Raw genomic sequence first — 16,427 nt, 5'->3', positions numbered from 1 at the left:
TATTCCGAGGTTACCATTCAGCTTTTTTAAAGGCAAAAATTCTGTCATTTTTTTTTTAGCATGGCTAGAGTTATAGACTATTTTCTAAGTGAAATAAAGCAAGGAGAAAGACATGTATGAAATCTAAAACAGTTGAACTTGTAGAAGCAGAGAATGGTAGGTTAGCAGAGCCTTGTGGGTGGGGGAATAGACAGTTGTTAGCCAAAAGGGTACAAAGCCTCAGTTAAATGGAATGAGTCTGATTTGTTTTTTGCTTGTTTAGATTGATTGTACAGCATGATGGATATAGCTAGTTAATTAAGTATTGTACATTTCACTATCCCTAAGAGAGTAAATTTCACATGTTGTAATGTTAAATATTGAAGATGTATGTGTTAATTAGCTTTAATTATTTCACATTGTAAATCTTAACATGCTACCTCCTAAAATATATACTCCTATCACTTGTCAATTCTTTAAAAGTCTACAATGACAGAAGAAATTTCCCTAGCCATAGATATTCTTTTCTTACCTCCCAGATGACTGCTAAAATTTCTAGTATGAATTTTGTAGCAATTGGGAGTGAAAGGAATAAAAACATTATGAGATGGGAAATATTCAGTGAAATTTGCATCTGTGCTGTTGGTACTTGTCAATTTCTCAGAGTAGATAATTCCCAAGATTCTTTGGGGCTGGCCACTGGGTATGATGCCTGCCCACATTAACAGGAATAACAAAAGGTAACAAAAAGGAAGGAGTTTTTTGCCCTTGTGTAGAATTTTACTTAAATTAGGCCTGAGGGTTGGTCACTCTTTTCCTAAAAAAATCTCCAAAAGAGGAAATTTTATTACCAGTTTCAATCCACTCTAATGTCTTCTAGTTCAACAGCAGTGCTCTTAATGTCTGTTACACATTACTCTTGCTTTGATTACATGCAGTTTCATTGCTTCTTCCCAGCAGAAGCAGGCGTCAGCCCACACCCAGAGAAATGTTGGTAGTCACGGAATATTTTTCTTCTTCTACCTTTAAAACTATTTGTAAATATTTAACAGAGGAGTTTAACTGTCATTGTTACCCCATGTTCATCAACTGTTCTTTCTCTGAGGGAACTGAAGCTTTTTCAGGAGATTCTTCTGACATCATAAATAAATTGGCAGTTGTGATTAACATTATGCTAGCAGAAGCCTGAGTCATGAAAATGGTACTTAGAGATTGAGTGTTGAGCCAGCTCTTCTCAGAACAGGATCTCAATTTTCTCTGCTGTCTCTTAATTAACTAAGATGACAAAGAAGCTCTTTTTACTGAAAATATCTGCTCTGTGTTTGTGTGTCCATGCACTTGGGTCTGTTATCTTACTGGCTCAGATAGCATTCTAAATTTTGAAGCTTACAAAGATGACAAAAGGAGAGATTGCAATAGAGCATAATTTATCAAGCCATGTCCCTTCTTATTCACAAGAAGGGGTACGTATCTAATGAAGAAAATCTGGTATTTATAATATGACCCATATCTTTATTCTTCTTTGTTTATTAGTCATCTCAATAGCAATCAGAACAAGTTTGAAACTGAATTTTGATCTCAGGCTGCCTGTGTGTTAGTCTTTTGCTGGTGGTGAGATCTATTACAGGGCCTCGAGATAGACATACCTAGGAATATTAAATTCTCTATACTGAGTTCTGTCAGCAAGCTAAGGAGTAAATGGGAGGATCTAGGCAATTCATGAAGTAATAGAATCTATTGGAGAGAGGCAGGCTGACTGGGGGATGGAACAAGGAAACTAAAGGAAGAAGAAAGGTTCTGCTTTGGGAGAGCAACAAGTGTAGAGGCCTACAGCCACATCACCTCTTTTCAGTCTTGATTCCTCGCTTATTAACTGTGTAACTTGTGTGAAGGAAGAATGATCTTCAACCTTCTCTTGCCTCATATTTATTATTTGTAAAATGAGCACTGCTACAGTGTCCACTTAACTAGATTAATACATTTACTAGAACTAAGTCTAGCACAAAATAGGGACTTTGTTTATCATCTTCAGTAATGCTTAGGTCTGCACTGTCCATTATAGTTGCCACCGGACACAGATGGCTTCTCAGCACTTGAAATGTGCCTACATCTGAACTCAGGTGTCATTAATGTCATGGAAAGTCCACATGGAATTTCAAAGACAGTACTAAAATGTATAAAATATTAAATACACTATATACATGTTGAAATGGCAAAAATTTGGATATATTGGGTTAAGTAAAAATATAATTAAATTCATTCCACTATTTTCTACTTTTTAAATGTGGCTACAAGGATATTTTAATTGACATATGTGGCTCACATTATATTTCTGTTGGACAGAGCTGGCGTAGTTACTTTTCTTATATGGTATGACCAGAACAAGAAAACCAAATCCTTATTTTCACTGAGATGAAAAGTATAGGACTGTTGGGCTACATAGTGAGTTCCAGGTCAGTCTCAACTATGTAGTGACACCCTGTCTCAAAAAAAAAAAAAATAGGGCTGTTTGGTTTGACTTCAGAAGCATGAAAGATGATATATACAAAGACAGAAACACACAACAAAATTGAAAGAAGACTTTCACGATAGATCTTTCAACTCATACTCCATGACCAGGCTGCTGTGTACTTCAATGGATAATTTTTCATGAATCCTGTTAATACTTTATGAGCAACACAATTACTGTATGTACGTATGTATTTATTTATTCATTTTGGTACCGGGGATCGAACTTGGGTAACTTGCAAGGCAGGCAGCAGAACCACTGAGCTAAATCCCTAGCCCCAATTATGGTATTTATATAATTGTTAAAAGCTCATATTTTGAATGGAAACATATAATCCATAGCTCTCCCAAACATTTTATTTCTTTTTTAGTATTTTGAACATCAAAATGTAAAACTGACCTGTGCCTTTTCTACCTCTAAGAGGCTACCCCAAATCTGAAGTTGGTATATATATTAAACAATTCAATTCTTGGTATCTCAAGTGGTTTGTAAAATACATTCACTTTTAAAGTAACCTGAAAAAAAAGCAGAAGGAGAAGGTCCTGTTTCTAAAAGGAAGACAGCTCTTACAGGGAAGTCCATCGTTGCTAGGAGAAAGTGAGTGATCCTGTCCCAGTGACAGGGTGCTCCTGGGAGCACCAGGGATGGGAAGGAAGAGGGGAAACCTGAGTTGCTACAGAGTGTGTTTGGGAAAGTTTGGTTCTGGTTTGACAGCTTGATTTGCCTTTATGTTTCCCTTTCTTGCAGTGAAATATGAGGAGTTATACTGCTTTTCGTTCAATCCCAAGCTGGATAAAGAAGAAAGAGAACAAGGCTGGATGCTGATCGATCTCAGTGAAGAATACAAGCGAATGGGCCTCCCTAATAATTATTGGCAGCTCAGTGATGTGAATCGAGACTACAGAGTGAGTGGAGGCATTTGGTGAAATCCAAATTCTTAATCCACGTGAAATCAAAATTTCAAATACCTTAGCATGACTTTTATCTGCTATAAATTTTGTCAGTCTTTGTAGATGTAAGGGTTTCCAAGACTCCCATAGTTATTGCTGGCTTAATTTTCTAGCTATACCTACAATCAGAAAGTTTGAACAAGGAAACTTTGGAGATCATCTCCACTATACTCCTCTAAGGTTGAGGAATTGGAGACTCAGGGAGGCCTAGTGGAGCCCTAATGGCCAGGCTGTTGATGGAAGAGCTGGCTGGGACCTCATTCTCCCATCACGTCTTTTTATAGCACAGAGCGATCAGTGGGGAAGTCAGAGAGACTGATAGAAGTTTGGCGCCAGCTCCTTGATGTGCTCACTGGACTCTTGATTGGTACATAGGGTCACCAAGAGCTCCCAAGAGAGATTTGGAGAAATGTGTCTGCACTTAGAAGAAGGAATACAGAGAGGAGTGAGCGGTGAACCCCATGCTGTCCCCATTGAGGGCTCACTCATCAGTGTTGGGTTCGCTGTTCTTAAGATGTTTAAATAAGAATCTTCTGGAGAATTTATAAAAGAAGGAGAGAAACAATACCCACCGTCCCATTAGCTTAATACTCTTCTAGGTTTTATTTTTCTATGCAGTGCTGGGAATTGAACCCAGGCCCTTGTGTATATTGGCTAGTGCTCTGCCACTAAACTACATTTCTAGCCGACTCTTCTGTCTTAGAATTTTCCTTTATTTTTCTCCATCTGCATACTTTGAATAATTTTTCTTATCTAAGTAATGCTTGTTGGCCATTCGCTTTGGCTCTTCTTTGAATTGCCTGTTCACATACTTGCTCTTTTTTTTTTTTCAAGATTGTTTGCCATTTTCTTATTGTAGAAACTCTTTATTGTAGATAATCCTGTAATCATGCACATAGCTGTTGTAAGGTATTGATTAAGACCTAAAGTGTCTTGATCCTCAGAAATTTTGAGTGAGTCTTTTTTAAAAAATCATATTTTGTGTGTTAGCATATTGTTGAGGAGAAAGCTGCTAATCTGTTTACTAACATTTGTCTTATCCTTTTTTTCTTTTTTTCATAATGGGGATTGAACCCAGAGCATTCTGCCATTGAGCTATATCCACAGCCCTCTTTTAAAATTTATTTATTTTTATTATCTTTTTATTGAGTTTATTGGTACTTTTATTTGTTTTTGTCTTTGTTTTGGTACCAGGGATCGAACGCAGGTGGTATTGGTCCTTCAGTACAGTTGCATTCACCATTGGGATCTTGTACCGTTATATGACAGATCTTGGTTCTCATTTTTTCCCCACACCCTTGTCCTCCCTTCGCCCCCTCCACCCTCCCCTATTTACAAAGACTTTGTTTCCATTTTTTCCTTTTCACATATTTTTTCTTGTCCCTTATTTCCTTTCCTCTACTCTTCCTACTTCCCCTACACCTTTAGCCCTTTTCTTCCTATTTCACTTTATCAGTTATACAGTTTGGATCTTATTTACACTTTTAGTTTTTCATACCATAGAAACTATTTGGTGTTTACACATGTATGTCTTATTTATTTCACTTGAGAGTATGGCCTCAATGTGCATCCATTTTCCTATGAATGACTCTAGGTTTTCATTCTTTACAGCTGAATAGTACTCCATTTTATAGAAAAACCACATCTTCTTTATCCAGTCTCCAACTGATGGGCAACTGGACTGTTTCCAAGTTTAGCTATTTCAAACTGTGCTGCTATAGAAATCAATATGGAGATACATCAAAGAACTAGGATTAGAGGTTCCATTTGACACAGCTATCCCTCTGCTGGGTATCTTTCCAAAAGAATTAAAAGAATCATACCACAGTGATGTATGCATACCCATGTTTATAGCAGCTCTTTTAAAATTTGAAACAGGATCTTAAGTTGCACAGTGTGGCCTTGAATTTGTGATCCTTCTGCCTCAGCCTCCTGAGTACCTGGGAGTATAGGCATACACCACCATACCTGACTTGTCCAAATTTGACACTGTCCCAATTCTGTAATTATGTTTTTACTAATTATGATTAGTGTATCTTTATAATAAATCTTAATATCTCACAAGGTCCTTCTGCCTCATTCTTCTGAATATCTTAAATTTATAGATATTTTTGGAGTAGAATAGATTCTCATGATACTAATTCTTTGTAATTACACTTAAATTTAACAACCATTGCCTTCAACATTGTAAGGTATCTGGCTAATATAATCATAATAGTTTGTTCTCCTGCTAATACCAACCTTTACATTGAATTTTTTGTCTTGGAAGAGAAATTCAAGTTTAATAAAAGAAATTGAATATTAATTAAAAATGACATCCTTGGGCAAAGAAGAAAATGAAGCTGAGCCAAATCTAGTGGAAGAATATTTTCTTGGAAATGAGATTTCCTTTTAGTATTAGTACTAAAGTCCACAGTCATGACTCACATATAGTCACTTAAGTCTTTGTCATACAGATTGTAAAACATATGTTATGCAGCATTTCTTTTCTATAGTAACGCACAGCAAAACAAAGCTAACCATTAACAGACTTTTGAGACACAAAACATAAAAACCTAGCTGATTTTCTGATTTTGAAAGTATCACTGAAATAGAGGATGATGTATTCTAATTTGTTACCAGTTTAGAAATAGAATAAAAATTGTGTTCTTGAAAATTTCTGAGTAGTAGTCCATTGGTAAGGTTTCATCATAATCCATTCCTTGTGATTTTTTAGTCTCATGGTTGAGAAAATGTGTACTTTGTCTTCCTTTCCATTACAAGTAATTTTATAAGTTTCACAAAGTATTTGAAGTAATTGGGGCAAGTGGTGTTATGTGATGGAGAACAAAACCATTGCTAATGTTGGAAAGTGACACTTGATGTTGAATATAAAAATTTACATTCCAGAATTACGCCATTTTTCTATTGTGTGGTCTTAGTCCACAAGAGTTTTTAATTTCTGTCATTGTGTTGTTATTTATGAACTTACTTATGATGATCTAACTTTCTAATCTAGGATTTCATTTTAAATCTGTTACAGTTTAGATCAAGAATGTCCACCAAAAGGCTCATGCATTTGGAGGTGGGGCTTTCAGAAGGTGATTAGGTCCTGGGGGCGCTGTGCTCATCATTGTGTTGTCCATTGATAGCTCCTAGCTTCGTGTGCTGTTAAGAGTCGGGGCCTGGTTGAAGGCGGCAGGCCACTGGACATGTGACCTGGAAGGCTGAATGTATTCTTGCCCCTGGACCCTGCATGTCTCTCTCTCTCTGCTTCCTGACTGCTTGTGGGTGGGCAGCTTTCTTCCAAATTTTCCTTCTGTCAAGCCCTTTCTGCCTTGGAGCCAGATGACCACAGCCTGAAACCTTTGAAACTATGAGCCAGAATCAACTTCTCCTTTACATTTTGAATGTCATTTTGCCCCATCAACAAGAAAGCTGATCAATATAATATCTAACCCTAAAATTATCTTTATTTAAATAAAAGAATTGATATTCATTACTAAGTTAAATTATTAAACTCAAAATATTTAAAATTTAACCCAAAAGAGTGATTTTTTATTAAAAGTCATGTATTACATTTTCCTACAGCTATATTTTATATCTTTTTATTTATGTACATACATTTGAGTAAATGCTTCTGATATCAAACTTACTCCAGTGTGCTCAACTTAGTGATTGGTCTTCACTAAGTGCAGAACTCTGGCTAAGTCCTGGGATGGCATCTCTGGCAGATGGTGACCTGCCACAGTAAATGTGTTTACTGGAGGGTTATTACTAGGCTAACAACGATCAGTTGTTCTGGGAATATAAAGTTTTCAAAGCCAAAAAAATATGTTGTTATTTTCTGCCCCAGTGCATAAAAATAATGTCTGAGATATAGTAAGAGTCAGTAAAAGCTTATTAAATGAGTGAAAGATTCCTTTGGGCAGGACTATAACAAGATGCAGGCACTTGTAGCAGGCTGTTATTGAGTGAAAGGCAAAGAAAATCGATTTCCTTATTCACAAAAGAGCGAACATCATTAACATACAAATCTATTTTCATATATAACTAAATGCAGAATCAGAAGAAACAAAAATTTGAAGAAAAGCACAAAATTCAGAAAGAAATAATTTTTTACTTTTATAAACTTTTCCTATTCTCTCTGAATTTTCTTTTTTGATTTTCAAAACCAGACAAAATCTTGGGAGGCATATCAAAGAGTTTTAACGTTTAGTGGCATAAATTGCACTGTTTGGCGCATTATTCATTATCAGAATTTTAACCACAGTTCTGTGAGTTTGTTGAAAAAACAGTCTATGCTAAGATTGTTTTTTTGCTTTTTTTTTTTTTTTTTGTACTGGGGATCAAACTCAGGTCATTGTACTTGCGAGGCAGGTGCCAGAACCACTGAGCTAAATCCCCAGCCCAAGATTGTTTTTATTGGGATAAAAATGCATAATTTGAAATTTCCCATCTTAACCATTTTTAAATGTATACTTTATTAATGTTCAGTATGTCCACATTTTTTATACAGCTGATCTCTAGAAGTCTCTTATCTACAAATCTGCAATTCCTCATCCTCCCTACCCCCAATCCCTGGCTGCCACCTTTCTATTTCCTGTATGAATTTAACTATTTCACATACCTTGTTTAAGTGTCATCATGCAGTATTTTTTTCTCTGTCTGGCTTATGTCATTTAACATAGTGTCCTCAAGGTTCCTCTGTGTTATAGCTTGTGACAGAATTCCCTTTCCTTTTAAGGAAGAATAAAGTCCAGTGTGTTGGTATGCCACATTTTGTTTATGCATTCCTTGTCAGGGGACATTTGTATTGCTTTCAGCTCTTGGCTGTTATGAATAATACTGTTGTCACACTGTGCTTTAAGTCTTTTGATTATTTACCCAGAAATGGCATTGCTGGATTATATGGTATTTTCTAAAAAATTTTAAGGAAATTTCATATTGTTTTCAGTAGTGGTTACATTATTTTACTGTCCCACCAACAGTGCAAAAGGGTTTCTCTGCATATAACCAATACTTATTGTTTTGTGTTTAATTTAGTGGTGAGCAGCTTATTAATTGATACCTCATCATAGCTTGGGGTTTCATTTCCCTGACGACTAGAGATGTTGTGCATGTTGATTATTTGTATATCTTCTTTGGAGAAGTTTCTATTCAAGTCCTTTGCCCATTTTTAGTCAGGCCATTTAACTTTTTTTGGTTATTTTTGAGTTGTAGTCATTCATCATATATTCTAGATAATAACTTCCATGGGAAATATCTGATCTGCAAATATTTCTTCCCATTCTGTAAGTTGTCTTTACATTCTTTTGATTATGTCCTGTGCACAAAATATTTCAAGTTTAACATAGCCTCGTGCATCTTATTTTTTCTTTTATTGTGAGGCATTTGTTCTCTTATATACGTAGGAAATCAATGTCATAAAGCTTTTTCCCTTATAGGAGCTATATCATTTGGGGTTTTACGTTTAAGGCTTTAATCCTCCATTTTGAGTTAATTTTGCATAAGGGTCTACTTTCATTTTTTGTATGTGGATATCCATTTTTCCCAGTATCATTTATTGAAGCAACTGTCTTTTTCCTAGATTGGTCTTGGCAGCCTTGTTGAGGATTGTTTTGACAGTATACACAGTGTTTATTGCTGGGTTTTCTATCCCATTATCTGTTTGTCTATCTGTATGCCAGTATCATATTGTTTGAATACTGTAAAATATGCATGGCCTTGTAATATGCTTTGGAATTATGAAGCATGAGTCCTGTGACTTTTGTTTAAATTGTTTTGGCTATATGGAATCCCTTGATTATTCATATAAGTTTTAGGATGGACTTTCTATTTCTGCAAAAAATGCTATTGGGATTTTCATAAACATTGCCATGATTGTAGGATCATACTATCTGGGTGGTAGTATGGATATCTTAACAATATTAAGTCTTCTAAATTTATTAACATAGGATATTTTTTCATTTGTATCCTGTTTTTCTTGAAGTTTTCAATGTAGGACTGTGATTTGTTATAATTTCTATTTTAGAGTGCTGTCTACTTTATTGAAAGCATGATGAATTTCATTTTTATAGCCCTGTAAAGGTTTTATTTTGAAACTGAGGTAATTGGCATCATGGATCTGAGTTTTTACAAAGGTGTTTTTGCGACCTAGTGCTCCCCATGTATGCACTCAAAATAGTGCCCTGACCCATGGAGTTTTTCCCTAAGCCCAGGAATTCAGGGATCCTTGTAAGTGGGGTTGTGTCCCTAGAGGGGAGACCAGTTAGTCCAAGTCTAACTGCTGTAGATGACTTCAGTTTTGAGCTCTTGGCCCTGGCACATGCCCAGCCATGAAGGTCTACTCTCTCCTACTCTGGAGGGTAAGAGCACTAGCAGTTTCAGAGTGCAGGAGGCTGTGCTCTCTGGCACCACATGAAGAAAGTGGGTTTTGGGAACACAAATAACAGCACATAGCTGAGTCAGGCTGAGAAGAGAATGGGCCCTGGATTTTTATCTTCTCCCTCGGTCCCATTGCAGCTGCACTGCACTTAGTGCCATGATCTCAGCTAGGCTGGGCATTTTCTGGCCATGGGAGACCATCAGAAGGCCTGGCAGGAGTTCTAGAGTCCCTCACTCTCCTCTTGATATTCAGAAGCTGTGTGACAAGTTTGTTGAGAAATTTTGCTTATGACTCTTACTTCACTTAGTCATAAAACTTTGTAATTCCTCCCTTACTCAAAATCTTACTTTCTTTAAAAACTGCTATTTTGAGAAAGTGTCTGTCTAGTGCCATGACTCCATGTCTCTGGAAGCTCAGACAAGCAGGTGTGGTCTGTGTACTAATGTTCCAGCTGACTAATGGCAGACAGAGTCAGATACCAGGTTGGTGTAGGGAGTGTAGAGCAGTGTCTTGCAAAGTCCTTCCTGCTCTCTGGGTCTGAGGTGGTTGGGCCATCTGTTACTGCTAAGTATTTTCCTCTGGAGTGTCAGTGCCAAAGCCTACAAGAAACTCAGTGGTAATGTTCTTTCCAAACACGTCTTTGGTAAAATCTTGAAATCAGACTGCACTCTGGGCCTGTAAAACCCTTCTGTGGCCCTTTTTCTCCTGCTCCATCTTGTTTGTTACTAGCCTGGTAACAAAGACAGGGGAGGCAGGAGAGTGTCATCGCAGAGCAATTGATGAGGTCTAGGAGACTGAGATCTCCCTTGTTGAGGGCTTTCATTCCCTTCACTCCCAACTTCCAGAGTGGTAAGGGTGAGAGGATATGGAAAGATGTGTACGTCAGGTATTTCTCCTATTGCTGTACTTACCTAAGGTCTGTCTTGATATTCCTCGGAAGATGCCTGACATTCAGGAAGTAAACAGACACCTAAAACCCAGGAAACTGCTATCCTCATGTTGCACAAAGATAGATTGATATGAAAGCAAAATAGGCATCGAACAGCAATATCAACTATAATTGTCGCTGCCACTGGCATTTCTTTTGGCTCTAATGAATGTGCTTTGTCAGGAGTATTATCTAATTTGATCCTTATGTCAACCATTTGAAATATTATTGCTGTAGTGTCAGTTTTAGAGATTAGAAAACCAAAGTGCCCCAGGTAGTTTGGCCTTCCCAAGGTCAATCAGCCAGGTACTAAACTGTTGATTTCTAAATTATAAAGCACCAGAGTTTTTACTGTGGTGATTGCTGCTAGAGGGAACAAATCATTTCTTACCACTTATAAAATCAACACCTAAAAATCACGGATAAAGCTGTTCTAGTATATTGTGTGGTACATTAGGAAATCAGATTTAGAAATCCGCAGCATGAACTTGGAGAGGACCAGGGAGGTTTCCAGAGGGAGGGAACTTGGGTTGGCGCTGGAAGAATGGATGAGATTTGAGAAGACAGGACGTGGGTGTCCAGGCAGGGTAAAGGAATGTGCACTATGCATGCCAGGAACACAGAGGTAACTTGACGACTTAACGACTGTGCTTACATTTTAGGGATATCATCCTCTGTGTCAGAACATCTTTCAATCAGCTAAAGTTTTCTTGGCTGCCAGCGTGCAAAATTAGTTTGTTTCTTTTTGATGAAAGGAACGCTCAATTGTTACAGCCCTTGGAGAGAGAGGACAGTGTACAAGGACAGGACACTCAGAGGTGTTTTGCTGATAGGTAGAATCAGCCACACTACTAAGATTAGAGGTCCTGTTTGACCCAGCCATCCCTCTGCTGGGTATGTTTCCAAAAGAATTAAAAGAATCATATCACAGTGATATATGTGAACCCATGGTTATATAGCGGCACAGTTTGTAATAAATAGCTAAAACTTGGAAACAGTCCCTTTGTCCATGAGCTGGAGACTGGGTAAAGAAGATGTGGTTTTTCTATAAAATGGAGTACCACTCAGCCATAAAAAATGAGAAACTACACATTTATAGCTAAATGGATATACATTGAGGCTATACTCAAGTGAAATAAATAGGACACACGAGTAAACACTGAATAGTTTTTCTGGTGTGAAAAACTAAAAGTATAACTAAGGTTCAAATGGTATAATTGAGAGTGTGAAATAGGAAGAAAATTGCTAAAGGGAAAGTGGGAATGGTAGGGGAAAGGAAATAAGGGAAAGAAAAAAAGGTGAACAACTGCAAAATGGAACAAAGTCTTTGTAAATAGGGAAGGGTAAAGGGAGAGCAGGGGTATGGGGGAAAAATAAGAACCAAGACATATTAAGGAAAGGTATAGGATACCAATGATAACTGTAACTGTTTTGTTTGCTTTAAATGTACCAATAAACTTAATGGGGAAGAAGAAGAATCAGCAACACTTCATTTCTCTCAAGTGGTTTTGGGTTTCCTTGAAATAGCCTCTTTTGTAACTTAGTTGAGAAAACTTGCTACCTGTAAGTATGGCAAAATGGAATTTAGAAAACATTAGATTGCCTGAAAATCCCTTTGTATTTTCTGGTGATAGGTTTGTGACTCTTACCCTACTGAACTGTACGTTCCCAAATCAGCTACAGCACACATCATAGTGGGAAGTTCCAAATTCCGGAGTAGACGGCGATTTCCTGCCCTTTCCTACTACCATAAAGATAACCACGTAAGTCTCAAGGCATGCTGTTGTTTTACACTTTACTTTTCTGTTTTATCGCAAATAGACATTTTCTAGCTGCTTCTGTTCTGTGTATGTTTGTGGGTTTGAATTCTTAAAGATGTGTGGGTGTGTTCCTGTGTAGGGAATGACATAGTCCAAATCTGCTTAAATATTTCTGTCTTGTAGAACTGTCTTTCCATGTTTATTTGGTAATAAAGTAAAAGGATAAATTCCAACAATACCCAAACATAATCGTCCACATAAACACTGTTTTCTAAGTCCTGGGGAGGCTGTCTGCCTATTCCAACAGGGCTAGACATCCTTTTGCAAGCTTATTTTAGAAAACCGCTGAAGTCTGACATCTTTTTCTTTTATTTCTTTTCTTAAATAATCATGTTGTTTTTAGTATTCTTAGTACAAGAAATTTTTGTTTGTGGAGTTTTATTTTCACATATTTGTAAAATATTTTTTATTTCTAATAAATATTAAAAACATTATTTGTAAAAACTAGAATTAGGATTGTCAGTAACTACCAGAGACAGCCCCTCAGTGACATTGGCTTTAACAAGCTAGAATTTAATTTTCTCACATCACACTGAAGCTGGGTAGTACAGGCCTGGTGTCCTGGCTGTGTACCATCCAGCCTTCAGGGACCCGAGCCACCCCCACCTTTTTGCCATCCCCAGGGCTTGGCCCACATTGGCATAGAGCAAGACGTAGCTTGAGTACCAACTGTCACCTCCATGCGCTCATAGTGGACTCCCAGCTTTTTGAAGAGTCTCCAAGAGACGTGTGTGACACTTTTGCTTACATCTTCTTCATCCAGAACTGCACAGGGCAGGTGAGGAAGTACAGTCTTATAGGGTAGCCATGTAAACACCTAAATGTTAGCATTTCTGTGGAGGACAAGAAGACAAATTTGGAAAAATAAGAATTGACAACTAAACTCCAGCCAGATGAAAAAGTTAGGTTTCCATTATTTTAGATTTAAATCCAAGTGATGTAAACTGGTGAGAGAAGGGGTGTGTGTGTGTGTGTGTGTGTGTGTGTGTGTGTGTGTGTATAAGTATGAATGCAAATGCGCTTATAGCTCGGGGTGGGGATGGGCAGGAAGTGGCTGTCAGATGCTAAGGGAGGCTTTGAAAAATTATTTGAGCACTACCAGCTTTACTAGAGTAAGAATAAGAAAAAATTCTCATTTCCTGATATGAGTCTGTTTCGGTTGCACTCACCACTCTTGCTCTTTTCTTTTGTTGTTTCAAAGGTGGGATGAGCAGGATATTTAAACAATGGGAACAATACATATCTTACTGTTTTTTTAAAATTCTTAAGGAAAGGAAACCTATTCAATGTATTGAATTAACCTATTTGTTCAATGTATTGTAATAGGAAAAGGGTATAATGTCCTAAAAATGGTCAGATTTTTAGCAGTTCCACCTCAGAGGCCAGCTTCTTCCCCACTGACCTCAAACCTCAAATCCTGCCCTCCAGGGTTCTTCTTTCCTTGACCTTAAGGCTTGAAAATGTACTCACACAGCAACTAGTTACAGTTTAAAATAAGTGATTGCCTGTGTTGAAAGATTTAGCTCTTTTTGCATGGTACCAAAGAGAGATGGGTCTCCAAGTATCACTGCATGATGTGGTTTGGTTGCCCCAGGGAAATACTTAATGTCATGCATAGGCCTCCTGCTTTCCCACCCTCACACACTAAAATCTGTATTTCAGGGGAAAAATAATGACCAAATTTGTGTTTTGTAACAGTGTTTTGGTTTTAATATTAAATTTGATTATATGAATGCTTTTGATTGAACGAGGGCTTTTCCTGAAGTGTTTAGTATTATCTGTGAAGGTAAATTTCTGTGATTAAATAGAAGACATAGAAAAATGTCAAAGTAGTTTTACATGTGGTCATTTCTTATCAAAACCCATATGTAGAACAGGCAGGCTTCCATAAAAAATGATTAGATACAAATTCTATAAATGTGTTTATATTTCTTTTTGCCATTTGGCAATTTTGGAAATTTTAGGCTTACTAGTATATATTCCTACCCCATAGAATTTATGCTTGAGAATATCACATTTTATTATTAAAATACTGTCTCACTTATTAAAAGGACATTTTTTATTTTGATGGTGAGATGATCTGGCTAATGCTGGGAGGTGAGAATTGGTGTTAGATTAAGAGAAGCTTAAAATACCCACCATGGTATGAACCTGAAGTCTTGTTGAGGGTCCTCTGATGTCAATGCTCCTGGAGATAGTATATGATTCCCTTTGGATCGGCTGTAATCCAGAGTTGTATATAGTTTTGTTCTATTCACCTCATGGGGATTTGGGATTCCCACCTCAGCAGTATGGTGATGGCTGTGAACAGAGGAGATCCGCAACAGTTTATTAGTCACGTAGACTGACTCACTAGGGAAGGAGGATACTACAGGGCATGAAAGCCCACGTGGAAATTACCCTGGGGAGCAGAGTGGCAACTAGGGGCTGTAAAGGGCATAGGCCTTGTAGAATGAAGAGGATAAAGTCACTCCTGTTCTCTGCAGAGGGATGTGATAGGCTTGTTTGAACACCGTCCTCGGGTGAACAGGAGCTGAAGTGGCCCACTGGATTAAGAGAATTGTTTAACAGTGAGCCTTGTCTGCACAAGCAGGATAGAGAAGGCCCTCTCAGTTTTACTGGATATGAAGGCAACCCAGAAGATTAATTTTGGGCCTTATACCACACATGGGTTGTATACAAACATTTGGTCTCCCTTTGGAATCAAACAGCTTTACAAATCACAGAGATACATAAATGTCACTTGTACTAAGAATTCTGTGTATGTCTGTAATTGAGAGCCCTGAGAATTGCTGTATCCTTTGTTCTTTATTATTATGTTAAAAAGTTATATTGGCTTTAAGTTGTACACAATGTGTTCTGAATTCACAATATCATGAGGCATTTTTCCTTAAAAGATCTCTCACTCTCTTATAGTTAATAAGATAGTCACTGAAATTTTCTCTGTGTTAGGAACAGTTCTAGGAGTATTATAGTATTATATACTTGTTCACATCCTTTGTTTTGTTTTTTGTTTTTTGTTTTTGTTTCTTGGTACTGGGGATCGAACTCAGGACCTTGCGCTTGCCAGGAAGGCAGTCCTCGGCCCTGTCACTCCCTTTAGCTTTAATACTGTTAATGTGTTTTGTATTATGAGCAAACAGATTCAGAGAAAAGCATACAGTAAGAGAACAAAACTAGGATCAAAAGGTAGGTCTTCAATGCTGGGTTTTTTGTTTGTTTGTTTGTTTTTTGTTTTTTTGAGACAGGGTCTCACTATGTAGTTGAGACTGACCTGGAACTCACTATGTAGCCCAGGCTGGCCTTGAACTCACAGCAATCCTCCTGCCTCAGCCTCCTGAGTGCTGGGATTACAAGCATGTGCCACCACGCCCGGATTCAATGCTGTTCTTAATGCTGCATGTCATGATGCCTGACTATTTTCTTTCCAGGGGTGCTATATTATTTTGGTTAAGAATTCAGGATTCAAATCCTGGTTTCCCTAATTATTAGCTATATGACTTTGAACAAGTTTTTCAACCTCTCTGTGCTTTGGGTGCTTCATCCCAAAATAATAGCAGCTCTTACCATATATAATAAATCAGGAAGATTAAAAAAAAGTATGAATTTCTTTTTCTTTTTAAATTTTTCATAACACTGCCTGCCACATAAACATTCTAAGCATGTTGGATATTTTAATTAGTAACAGTGTAAGAGGAATCTTGACTGTACTCCTGGGGAGGTTTTTTTGTTTTGTTTTGTTTTTTGAGACAGGGTCTCACTATGTAGTTGAGACTGACCTGGAACTCACTATGTAGCCCAGGCTGGTCTCGAACTCACAGCGATCCTCCTGCCTCAGCCTCCCCAGTGCTGGGATTACAGGCATGCACCACCT

General features: G+C 37.5%; 1 protein-coding gene across 1 annotated transcript in view; it reads left to right on the top strand.

Moving 5' to 3' along the window:
* The window catches only part of Mtmr7 (myotubularin related protein 7), a gene marked incomplete at its 5' end in the record, with an annotated part of 96,532 nt that overhangs the window by 31,546 nt on the left and 48,559 nt on the right, over positions 1–16,427 (top strand). The window contains 2 exons of the mRNA XM_010621803.2: positions 3,236–3,393; positions 12,368–12,496. Of these exons, the coding sequence (XP_010620105.1) occupies positions 3,236–3,393; positions 12,368–12,496 (287 nt within the window). The remainder of the gene's footprint in view (positions 1–3,235; positions 3,394–12,367; positions 12,497–16,427) is intronic.

The sequence above is a fragment of the Fukomys damarensis genome, unplaced genomic scaffold (genome assembly GCF_012274545.1).
Source record: "Fukomys damarensis isolate Sample0158 unplaced genomic scaffold, DMR_v1.0_HiC HiC_scaffold_18, whole genome shotgun sequence".
Taxonomy (NCBI): Eukaryota; Metazoa; Chordata; class Mammalia; order Rodentia; family Bathyergidae; genus Fukomys; species Fukomys damarensis.
The sequence above is the reverse complement of the archived record's forward strand: the minus strand, read 5'-3'. Positions and strand labels throughout refer to the sequence as shown.